Below are 13062 nucleotides of genomic sequence, written 5' to 3' on the forward strand. Positions count from 1 at the left end.
AAGTCAGAGTGCAAAATTAATGTGTTCCCGTTAGACCAACAGTTCAATTTCCAACATACCCTTTGGTGACAAAACTTGCAGACCCATGAATCTACAGCAATGTCCAGCTAAAGGTTCAGAGCCAATCAGTCTCTGACGCCCAGCCGGTTCTAAACAAAACACTGTACGCCAAATGCCTCCGCAATAAACCAATTGCCACTTTTCTTGAAAGGCCAAACTAAGTATTAATCATTTGTAAATTATCTTTTATTTTTAAGTATGCACATGTCAAACAGCCAACTAACACCAAGACCATGAGAGTGGTAAAAAATACGGGGGGCAAACTCATGACACGTGGAGGGGCTTTCTTAATTTACTGAACATGAGGAAGCTTTAGATTTTCAATTTCATTTTAAAATGAAGGACACATTGGGGGGTGGGGGTGGCAGCTATTCCTTCCATATACTGGGAGCTATTCATCATATACAGATGAAACAGAGAGGGATCATCATTATTGTCCACAAAAGCTTCCCCTCTTCTTTCTGCAATTTCCTTAACTTGTTCGCTTGATCCCATTCTATCTTCCCCTTTGTCTTCTATCATTTATTTGGTTTTAGTTTCTTTAACTCATTGGTCTCTCAGTTTCCAGGTGAATTTACTTCCATCTTTAAGCCTAAAACTCTCTCTTTATCTACCCAGTTATCACTGCATTTATTTTCCTTAATTTCCCCCCTTGCATGTGTTTTATTCCTGTTGCCTTGGATATCTTACTACTTTCTAATTGATTGTTAAAAATATTTATACACCGCTGTGTCATGAAAATATTTCAAAGTGATTTACAGCAATAAAAAACTGCAATAAAAATATATTACAAAGTTTTAAAATTTCTTTTAAAATTGCTCTTCTTCTCTCCGATCTGGATTTTATTCTCTTCAGTCTAATAATATTGCCCTTACTAAATTATCTATCACACAAAGAAAGTCAAACCCCTCTTCCTTCTCCTCTTTATTCCTCTTCCTCTTGATACTATTGACTGTTTTCTTTATAATTATCTTCTCAGCCTTCATTTCTGCTATCTTGCACAGAAAAAAGTTTTAAAATGCTAAGATCCCTCCAGACTGGTGCTTCATTGCGGGTGGATTCTGGAACTTGTCAGGTAATGATACAGTAATTGTGTGCTAATGGTGGATTTGTGCTGGACTGCCAACACATCTATCTACTTCATTAGTTGTTCTGTGATGCTTCCCCAGTGTTACTACATTATTGCTTTCTGAAAGGTCACTCCTGCACTATAGTGCAATAAAAGTGGGCCAATACCCCCACTCCCAAGCTGGAATGTTTGTGGTATTAAAAAAAAAAACCACAGGATTTTGGCAGGAAGCTACAGTTCATTCACCAGCTGGAAATGAACCCTTGCTATGTTTAAAAGTGCAGTGAGATAATAGGTTTTGTGTGTGTTTTTTTTCTTGAATGGGTCAGTAAATCTTTGAAAAAACAAAAGTCAAGGATGAGACGAGCTCTCGTTAGAAAAACGAGATTGTAGGAGAAAGTAAAAAAACAAACAAAACACCATGCAATCCCAGGATAGTCCCCTTAAGGTCATTAACTCAGGTTCATGAAGTGTGGCCACAGATTTTAAAAATACAAATTGCAAAAATACATAGAACACACACAAGCAAAATATACGATGCGAGCACATACCCAAAATATAATCCGAGTGCATTCACCGCCCATGAGCTATATGTCACCCAAATCCACTACATATAAATAGGTTATAAGTGACCATGTATATTTTGGATTCAGCCGAGAGATCATAGGATGCAGCATAAGTAGAGAAAGACCTGATCTGCCATGAGATGGACCTGATGACATTAGAGATCCACTGATACAGCTGCAGAAAGCTCCTTTGGTGTAGACAGCAGTATTCCATTCCTGGTGTGGGTCAGAATGGGGCAATTTGGGGGTGGAGGTAGTTGAGGTCCTCCTCTGTGGGTCTTCTGCTGGTTCCCTCACTGCAAAAAGCAAAGTTACAGGGAACCAGAAAGAGGGCCTTCTCGGTGGTGGAACCCGCCCTGTGGAACACCCTCCCTTCAGATGTCAAGGAGATAAAGAACCACACAACTTTTAGAAGACATCTGAAGGCGGCCCTGTATCAGGAGGTTTTTAATGTTTGTCATTTTATTATGTTTTTATATATGCTGTAAGCCACCCAGAGTGGCTGGGAAAATGCAGCCAGATGGGCGGGGTATGAATAATAAAATTAGTAGTAGTAGTAGTAGCAGCAGCAGCAGCAGCAGCTTTGAATCTACAGACTCCCAAGCTCCCACATTCCCTGACATGCCCCTCCAGACAAAACATACTAGTGAGGATCTGGGAATCAGAGATTTTCAGGGGATCCCGGTTGTTGCTCCTCTTTTGTTTATTTGCATATTTATATCCTACTTGTAAAGGTGAGCATTCACAAAGCAGCTGGCAGTAACTTAATGAACACAAAGCAATAATAACCCGCTTTATTTTCACACCGCCACAGGCAGGTATGCTGATTCGGTTTCAGATGAATAAATGCTAGCAATGGTTTTAGGAAACATATGTCCTCTTGTTGGAAATCCCCGTCCTCCAATACGGAATGCAGTTATCTTCCCTGGACACTTGGTATGTGGAAACATCTTGAGAAAGGAAGCGTGATCCCAGCTGAACTGATAAACAGCTCCCTTTACCTAATTTTTTAAAATACACACGCACTCACACAATCACACCGTCATCATCCCTTTCCGATAGGATTGCCAAATTTTAAGTTTCTTCCCTGATTTGTATATCCTGCAGATGTGTCTCCTTGAATTCCCCACTCTATTAAACTTTTGGCATTATATTAAAGGAAACAAGTATTTACCTGGACCAGAAAGCTAGCCCCTTTTTTACATCAGTAAGAGCTGACCTAGTTTTTGCTGAGGAAGTAAGCCTGTATCAGGGCTGTGCCACTTCAGACTGAAGGTGTGGCCTAGATCAGAGATACACAACCACATGCACCCTGCATAGAAAAATGGTACGTCTGAGAGGAGGTTACACACTGGAACTTTCCTCCCGAATGTCTAGTTTATTATGTGCAGCAAAATGTTGCATGAAGGACAGTCCAGTGAGCCTCCGCAGGCAGTCTGAATTGGTACAACCCAGACACCTCTCTGTGAAAGCTAGGCCACAAATGGACGCATCAAACAGATGAAATGTTGCACGTGAAATGCCAGAAATGATTTTTTAGCCAAAGCTAAGCACATTTATATCACACTGCTTTCAGTAGGAGAAAGCTACACATGTGCTTAACACTTCCATTGAAATTAATGGTGCTGAAAAAGCTTAACTTGGGACAGGATCTTGTCTGCTGTACCTGCAGCACTTCAGTTAAGCCTGTTAAAAGCTGGAACAAAGCCTAAAATATACATAATGATTATTGGCCCATGGTTATTTGCAGCACAGTCCTGTGCATCCTGCTAAGTTCAATAAGAATTAAAGGTAAAGGTAAATGTGTATAGGATTGCAGTCTTCTGGTGCCTCCAAACTGCCACTGTTTTGCTCTCATCTAGTTCTTACCTTTCTTACAGGGAATGGGGAACTAAGATCATGTTACGTAAAAAGAAAAATGAAAACATTTTCCCCAGTCCCATCTTTATTTTCATCTCTCTACTTAATTCTGAATGGAGCTCCATCAATTTGTTTTGTAAATATGAAGGCAAGAAGCTTGGGGTTGCTGTTCCGCTATGTCCACAGAGTTTGGGTACCATGTGGTTTTAATTGGAATTTCTCCCCCTTACCGCCTTATCTGCAGATTGAGGAAATTCAAATAAATGTGGGGAGAACTACCGGCTGGTAATTGGATGAGGACAATGTTGTGTGGACGGCGTGAAAAAAAACACACACACGGGAACCATCGGATCCACTTTAAACTGTTGTACATATACAGTGGTACCTCTACTTATGAATAACTCTACTTACGAATGTTTCTACTTACAAACGGAGCTCCATCCGCCATCTTGGATGTGGTTTAGATAGGATTTTTTCGACTTACGAATTTTTAGATAGGGTTGCTTTGACTTACATTTTTTTTCTCCCAATGCATTCCTATGGGATTCGCCTTACAATTTTTTTCGACTTACGAACGCATTAAATTCGTAAGTAGAGGTACCACTGTACAGCCCAAGCGAGCAGGCAAGGAGCTTGCCCAGTACATGTATTCCAGCTGGTACTCTGTTTGGATAGGTGCCGCTCTGATTATGTGAGGATGATAGCATTTCTGCTGCTATATTGCAGCATTTGTCTGTGTGGGGGGTGAGCAGGTGTCAGGCAGAGAGGTGTGCAAGCAACAGTGAAGCACTGAAAGGGCATGGTTGTGTGTGCCAGGAGGTGTCCTATCCTGCACTCCTCAGATGCAGTGAAAGACACTGTCCTTTCTCTAATCTTGCAAGTAAGACTGGAATGCCAGTCACGCTGCCTTCCTTAGGTGGGATGGGCGCTTTGGGTGTCCTCTTCTCCTTCATCCCAGGCAACAAAATTTATGGGGCACATTTCCAATTTCACTGTTACATATTTTTAAAGTCTCTTTTAGGACACCAAGGCAGTCACATAAGCAGGGAGATTTTGGCAGAGTAAGGCTCGTTCCACATACCAATACATTAACACAGCATTGCCTGGAAGCAAGGGAAATTATTATTTCCCCCCAGGATTGTTTCATAGATGCCTGCTCAAGGGACTGTGATAGGGGTCTAACCATGATAACATACCACGAGGAAGGAAGCAGCTGGGGCTCAGGGCTGCTTCAGATCTTCATAAGCTCAAAATACACCCAGAACTAACAGGCAGTAAATACCAAAGACAACCATCTCAAAACAAATTTAAAGAGTTTGCATTGCACAGCAGGACCTGAAGGCAACGGACCTACTACTTGCCATGGGAAAGCAGTCAGCTGCATTATATAGCTTCTGAGAAGCAGAAGAGGAAGCAGCTACACATGACAGCCACAGGAACAGGCTAGTACTGAGTAGGACCATTGGTCCATCCATTGCCCAAACTGATTTTGAAGTGACTCACAGGGCTTTCAAGTCAGGGGGTCTTTCTCAGCTGTGCCTGGAGGTGGCAGGGATGGAAACTAGGGTTCTGTTTTTAGTAGCATGGGTCTCACTGGTGGCAGAAGGGGGCCTGTGGGTGGAGGGAAAATGAAGGGACAGAGTTTATGTTGTATGCTTTGTATGTGTTCTTTTTATAAAATTAATAAAAATTATTATATAAAAAAAATGGAAACTAGGGTCTTTTGCTGGAAAAAAGATACCACACAAAGATACCGCACAAAGGGGAAAGATAGGTGAATCCAGACAGTCTTGGAGAAGACAGCAAGCCAGCCACCCAAGATAGCTCAGGAACATGAAGAAAACTTGGGAGATGTACACTGTCACTCAAAAAGTAAGCTAAGTTTGGGATACTGGATGCATTACAACAGCCCACAACACACTAAAAAAACATGGAGGGTCGTAGCCAACTAAATTTTACTAAAAGTAGACCCAATGAAGTTAATGGATTTTGTTAATCATGCTGATTACAGTCATACCTCGGTTTAAGTACGCTTCGGTTTGAGTACTTTCAGTTTAAGTACTCCGTGGACCCATCTGGAACGGATTAATCCACTTTCCATTACTTTCAATGGGAAAGTTCGCTTCAGGTTAAGTACGCTTCAGTTTAAGTACTCCGCGGACCGTCTGGAACGGATTAATCCACTTTCCATTACTTTCAATGGGAAAGCGTGCTTCAGGTTAAGTATGCTTCAGGTTAAGTACAGACTTCTGGAACCAATTGTATACTTAAACCAAGGTACCACTGTAATTGCAATTGGTTCAGTCTGAGTGAAACTTAGTTGGATACAGTCCGGCCACTCCAGCAAGAGGTGTTTAACAGTGAGGGGAATGCCACAAGGAACGTACAGGAGGGATGATGGAGCAATCCTGTACCTGATCCTTCACTTGAGCCACTCTAAGCTTATCAATTAGTAAAGCACCTTAGTTCTATTAACTTTACTGCTTCAGAGGTACACTCAACATTCAACAAATCAGTAACATTTCAAAGGTACCGTAATAAATCTGTTGGCTAAACAGATAACTTAATACTGTTGCTAGACATTACTGTTCTGTTTAGGGACAGCTAACATGGTGCCCTCTGGCTGTTGTTGGACTCCAGCTCCCATCAGCCCCAGCCAACATGGCCAATGGTCAGGAATGATGGAAACTGGAGTCTAGCAGCATCTAGAAGGCATTACATTGACTACCCCTGCTCTGATGGCTTATATCTTTCGGCCTTTGATATTCATTTCTAGGCAGTGTCTGTTACCTAATTTTTTTTAAAGGAGCAGATAGCAGCTCAGATGGGCATGGAAAATAGAAATGAATGAGATTTCATTCCTATTTACATGGGACAAAATAAGAGACTGTTTTATTGAAGAATGGAAGCCTTTTTCGGACTATTCAAATATAATATTATGAATATGCAAGCAGGATTTGAAATATGAGCAACAGAAAGAGAATTACGGTAGAAATTATTGTATTGTGATTGTGATATAAAAGAGGGAAGATAGGGTGCAGCAAAGGGATTAAAAAAAACACCCACAGAAAATGGGATGGGACATCACTATGTATTGGAATTATACCGGTATGTGAAATCTGTGGATAGATCTGAAAAAATGAAAACAGAGTGGCACTGAGCTCCAAAGGTGGGGGGCCTTATAAAGGAGGCACCTACCCCCTTCCCTTCCTGCAGTGACCCACAGGAGACCCATTCTGCTCCCATTTGCAAAGGGGTCCCAGGGCCTAATTTGACCTGGAACAAGGCCAAGGTTTACAGCAACCTCAAGGAAGATGCAGCTCTCTCTTTCTACAAAAGAGCTTGGCTCCTTCCACACTAAGCAGCTTACAAGAGTCATAACACTAAGGAGAGATCATGGTGCAAGGTGACAAAGTAGCTTCTTAAGTGGGGCAAGCTGGTGCCGGGTGCTCCACTGGACAGCTGCCTCACGTGGGTGCTTGTAACATCACACGGTCAACCAGCCCTGTGCTTTTCTGGGTTACGGAATGACTGTGACCAATTAATCATGACTTGGAATTAAAGCAGATAACGGGTGATAATCCACACTGAGGAAACCATTAGAAGGAGGGATAAAGAGAAGCGAAACATGGAAGGAGAAGTTTAAGCAGCAACTTGAATGAAGATGTTAAACGCAGAACGTGAGGGTTATAATTTTAGGGGAAGTATCTTAAGCACAAAGCTCTAATTGCCCATCAACATGCACAAGAACCGCAAAGCTGCATCATGACCACTGATTTGACACAAGTGTTGGTTAATGCTCTGGTGGAAACAAATTCATTTATAAAAGGAACACTACCCCAGAGTCTTGGGGTTATTTACAGCATCACCCAGAAGCATTACAAACTGGAACTGGAAATAGTTTTAACGCCAGTCATTACCAATTCATCTCCCACATCACATTGCTCCCACATCACATAAAAGGGGGCTTGAGGCCATTAGTTCTTCCCACATAAGCATATAATCATAGCCACATCAATCTGTTAGTCACAGATGCATAGCCCATGGCAGCCAAGAAGAAAAGCTATATTCATTGATACAAACCTATTCAGCGAGATTAAAGTCTCAAAAGAGGATGTACAAAGGGAGATCTCAGAACCTGAAGGGAAACCATTAAAGAGTTTGGGTTGACACACTGGGTACAACTACCAGACAGCCATTTTAATATCCCTTCCACATTGTACAAGCCCAACGGTCAGGCAGAATTAGACATCCAATTGGTCATTATTTAATTCGGTATTACTTTCACTTTCACTCCGAGTGCGGCTTCTGGGATTTTCTACCTCAGGTGACAAAATAACTTGACCAGCCTTGTGTACTATTCACCAGTGTGGAGAAGAGTGTCACCATTTGCCTTTTTGCCTCAGGCTGTGAGGTGTCTTGAGCTTGGCCTGGGGCTGCAAACACAGAGGGGCTGTCAGGAACCTGGCAGGCCACAGTATTTACAGCAGAGATAAAGCAACTCAGGCTAGGGAGCCAAATGCAGTCCTCCAAGTGCATTTTTCTGGCCCTCAGGACTCTCCCCACAATGCCCTCTCCCCACAATGCCCCCTCTCCCCAGTCCTGCATTACACCAACCTCATGTGTGTGATTTTTGGCTGACTGTAATGTGTCCTTGACCTCCAATAATTTATTTTGCTTACTCTGGAGGCAGGATAGAGGGGTGAGAATGCAAAATTCACATCCGTTGTTCTGCCCATTTTTGCCTTGGACCTGCCCATGACTGGCAAGTAGGCTCTGGAAGGGTGTCAAAAGGGAATGTGGCCTTTGACTCAAAAATGTCCTTGAGTCCTGAATGACAGCTAGGCTGCTTTGTTTAGCTCATCTTAGTGGGCCACAAATAGTGTAGCCCTGATATATGAAGGTGGACCCTTCCATGTGCAGTTTCTCATCATGGTGTGTGGTAGGGCTGGCACAAAAACAAAAGGAAAAACAAACAGAACTACCTGTGTATGCATTTGCACCTGTTAGGAGAAAGCCGCGCCAAAATTTCAGTTGACAGGTGCATCTCACACACACACTTATAGAGCGGGAAGGAAATGGAAGCAGTGAGGTCAGGAGAAAAGGAAACAAAAAATAATACAATCTATAACAACTATGTTAAAACTTTTAACGCATGCAGAAATAAGCATTATGACTATTCACAAGGCCAGTAACTGATATCACAAATATCCTAGGTTGCTAAGTTACAGTGGTGCCTCGCTTAACAAATGCCCTGCTTAACGAAATTTCCGCTTAACGAAAGGATTTTTTGAGCGGAGGTTGCCTCGCTAGACAAATGCGTTTTACAAAAAATTCGTCTAGCGAATCGCGGTTTCCCATAGGAATGCATTGAAATTCAATTAATGCGTTCCTATGGGCAAAAAAAAAAAATCAAAAAAAATTCAATGCATTCCTATGGGATTCGTTAGACGAATTTTTTCGTTAGAAGAAAAGACCCGTGGAATGAATTAAATTCGTCTAGCGAGGCACCACTGTAATTAACTCTGGTCATCAAGTAAAGCCCAATGAGAACTGATCGTAGACACTTTAGTTTTCGTCTTTGGAGTTTGTGACACAACTAGATTTTTTAAGTTGTCGGTGCTCATTTTATTTCACTCCATGTCTTTTTTATTTACCATATTTTATTCGATTTTTACTCTTGTACACATTTGAATTTGTTTTATGTGCTTTTTTTTTTTTTTGCTTGGCGCTGCTTATTCACCATAACAATTAAGATGTGATTTGAGTCACCCACTAGCAGAGGGATAAAAACCCACTGGCACAATTCAACCCAAAGGTGATAAAATTGAACTTACTGACCAGCACAAAACCATTGAATTACAACTTAAGGCTACCTTTGAATTTCTTTTGATTTGAGAATGGCCAGATTCAGGCCAGTGATCTGAGTGTTCTGGGCCGGCTGTGCTCTCCCTGCTGGTTTCTGATTACTGTCAGACAGTTACACTCTAAATAATGTTAACTCTGGTTTTCTATTTGCAAAGATTTGATTAAAAGTTTCCGATTGCAGTTAATAGGGAATTTAGTGTTAGCTGTAGCTAAGATAGTTACTGTACCCTTTATATTATTACCATAAATGTAGGACACACACAAAAAGCAAATGATTTCAAGTGGCGAAAACAAAACCACAAGTTCTCATTTCAATGGTTTATGAACAAAAAAATTATCGCTCTGTAGATGTAACCAGTGATGTTACTTCTTTTATAACAGAAGTAATGTACACACAGAAGAGTGAACACACATTTTTGAAGTGATGTGTTCTGTGTTCCGATTTTTAGTTTGAAACCTCTTGCCCAGGGGCAGGAATGCCTCCTGAAAGCATTCTGGTACTAAGTGTCGCTAATAAATTCCAATAATTAATTCTCATAAATGTCTCAGCTAAAGGGGAAAAGCAGCGAAATGGAAGAAAAGCACCCATTTCTTGATCAGCAACAACCCACACCGATGCATTATTTTTAAGGGAGCTATTTCATAATACCTTGCACTTTTAATAAAGAACACCTTTTGGCTCAAGATGCCATAGGCGACTTCATGTGTGAAGTGGGACTCTCTCCTATGTGTGGGGCAGGAAACTGGTTCGGTGCCAAGGACTGCCCTGAAAACTTACCGTGATGCAGATTGCTATAACACGTTTGATTATTTTAGCGTACTTCTTAAAAGACCTTGTTTTCATTCAGACTTTTTGCAGGATATACTTTGGTGATGGTGGCACATCATTAGATTGCAGGAAACCATTCCTGACCTGCTGAATTGTCTTTTTTTCTTTTTTTATAAGAAGTCCTCCTGTTTGCTGACTCTGGGTCTAACATACACATGGATCGCTTGTTATCCTTCACTAGGAATGGAGAGCTGATGGCTTTCCCAGCTGTTGGTGGGACTGCAACTCCCATCACCTCTGACTCTTGGCTAAGACGGTTGGGGCTGATGGCAGCTAATTATAGTAATAATTTATTTTTTAATACGGTGCCATTCTATATGCACAGCACTTTTCAAAGACGAAATACAACAGGGTGAAGTGGATGAGAGTGTACGTGACAGGAAGGAACATAACAGAGGGAAAGCACTGCGACATCGTGGAGGATTTTGAGGACAAGATGCTTGGTACAGGATCCAGGAGTAGCTAGGAAGACATTGCAGGGATTTAAGGAGGAGTCACATGATCATAGTTTGAGAATTTGAGTTCTCTTCATAGAATCATAGAATTGTAGAGTTGTAGGGGGACCCTGAGGATTCATCTAGTCCAACAACCCTGCAATGCAGAAATATGCAGCTGTCCCATACAGGGATCGAACCTGCAACCTTGGCGTTATCAGCACCATGCTCTCATGAACTGCGCTATCCAAGCTGACAATAATTAATTATCTTTGTTATAGACTTCGGAATTTCTTGTCATATAATTCCCATTCCTACCCCTCTCATAATCTTGTTAAATTTTTCAGTCCTTTAAAGCTGGCGTCTTTTGAAACAGCACATTATTATTAAAATTTATTTTTTTTAAAGGTGGAGTCTACTCAGCACAGGAATGGTTGTATCTGAAACAAACACAAGGTTCTACAATCAGCAGTTTCTCCATTCCAAATTAGCGGCTTTCCCTAGTTTTGTTCTTTCTTCGCCACCCAGTTGTGCCGTGGACAGTTCTTCTCTGTCAAATGTATCTTGAAGAGTTTTTACTTGTGTCTATGAAAAGCAGAATTGTCCCATTAATGGAAGGGCCGCCCTCTTCCTCTTTTACTTTTGAGATGGCCAGCTGAACGCCTGAGTTTTCGCCTTTCTTGATGATGATGTTTCTCTGCTTCCTGCTGCTTTTTCTGTTGCTCTGACTGAAAACAATGTGGAAAATACCCATGTGAATACTGCACTTCCAAACCGTACTGATATACCAAGAGAGATGGAGAAAATATTACTTTATTCTAGTCAAATCCCCAAAAAACACAATTTACTAAGTAGTCACCCAAGAATTATTACTGCTGCGTTGTCTGTTAACTTTATCTTCTAGTTTCATGTACAAGCACATTTAATTATATTTAATCCTGTTTGCTCTGATTTTTAAAATAAATAAATAAATAAATAAATAAATAAATAAATAAGTTCATTTTGGGGGATATATATATATATATATATATATATATATATATATATATATATATATGGCGCTGTGGTTAAACCACTGAGCCTAGGGCTTGCTGATCAGAAGGTTGGCGGTTCGAATCCCTGTGACGGGGTGAGCTCCCGTTGCTTGGTCCCAGCTCCTGCCAACCTAGCAGTTCGAAAGCACCTCAAATTGCAAGTAGATAAATAGGAACCGCTACAGCGGGAAGGTAAACGGCGTTTCCATGTGCTGCTCTGGTTTGCCAGAAGCAGCTTTGTCATGCTGGCCACATGACCTGGAAGCTACACGCCGGCTCCCTCGGCCAATAATGCGAGATGAGCGCGCAACCCCAGAGTCGGTTACGACTGGACCTAATGGTCAGGGGTCCCTTTACCTTTACCTATATATATATATATATATATATATATATATATATATATATATATATATGGAGAGAGAGAGAGAGAGAGAGAACAAGCTCAATTAAGGGTGCAATCCTGTGCCCACTTATTTAGGAGTAAGCCTTATTGAACTGAGCAGACATGTACAAGATTATACTGCAAGGCACTTTGTTTAAAGATACCCATGTTTCCATTTGTTCCCAATTTCCTTCTCACCACCAGTGTGTAGTCATTGGGGATACCACTAACAAAATATTTGATGCAGGGTGGAACATTCCTCCGCCCCCAACTTGTGCCTTGTGTTTGTGCTAGAGCTGTGCTGGGTTCAAACACACACACCCCTCACCATCCCATATAAATGACTGAATAGAATTCCTAGCTTCCTAGGAGAGTCCTCCAGCAGCTTACAGAGATTCAGCAGCTTGCCTAGCTCACTGTTCCTACCCACAGCCAGAAGGAATGAAATAAATTATATAAACCAAGTAGAGGTATGCAAATCTGCTGAAGTTGCACAACACAAACACAGCCCAGCCCTTGAAACAATCCAAGTCGTACCAGAAGGCTGACTTAGCCCTTCCATTGCATTGCAATTAACACTGCATTAACTTACACCATTAAGACTTTAAGCTTACCTTTTTTAATTTAAAGGTAACTTGTTTACTTCCTACAGTGGTGTCATGCACGCTAAGTGCACCAACTCTCTCTTCGAGCTGCAAACGATCTCCGAGTGTTTTTCTGCAGGAGATACAAGAGGGGGAAAGTCAAATCTTAATTTTTTTGTCGGCATATTAAAAGTACATAGAGGGGAAAAGATAACTACCTCTGTGTGCACACAAGTTATTTCCTGCCATTCCAAATACGATCACTAAAACATTTTCTGAAAATTTCACTCTTATTTTCCCAAATATTACACACATACGAACATGAGTTTTGTATGCTCCACACACGCTGTATGTTTAAGATTCATTTTTACAGAAT

At 41.3% G+C, this 13062-nt stretch overlaps 1 protein-coding gene across 1 annotated transcript in view; it reads right to left on the reverse strand.

The window, feature by feature from the left end:
• Nucleotides 1–11198: 11198 nt before the first annotated feature.
• NOL10 (nucleolar protein 10) overlaps nucleotides 11199–13062 on the reverse strand; it is a 37125-nt gene continuing 35261 nt past the window's right edge. The window contains exons 20-21 of the mRNA XM_035109856.2: nucleotides 12717–12819; nucleotides 11199–11414 (exon numbers count right to left, since the gene is read on the reverse strand). Coding sequence (XP_034965747.2) covers nucleotides 11295–11414; nucleotides 12717–12819 — 223 coding nt within the window. The 3' untranslated portion in view covers nucleotides 11199–11294. The remainder of the gene's footprint in view (nucleotides 11415–12716; nucleotides 12820–13062) is intronic.

The sequence above is a fragment of the Zootoca vivipara genome, chromosome 3 (assembly GCF_963506605.1).
Source record: "Zootoca vivipara chromosome 3, rZooViv1.1, whole genome shotgun sequence".
NCBI lineage: Eukaryota > Metazoa > Chordata > Lepidosauria > Squamata > Lacertidae > Zootoca > Zootoca vivipara.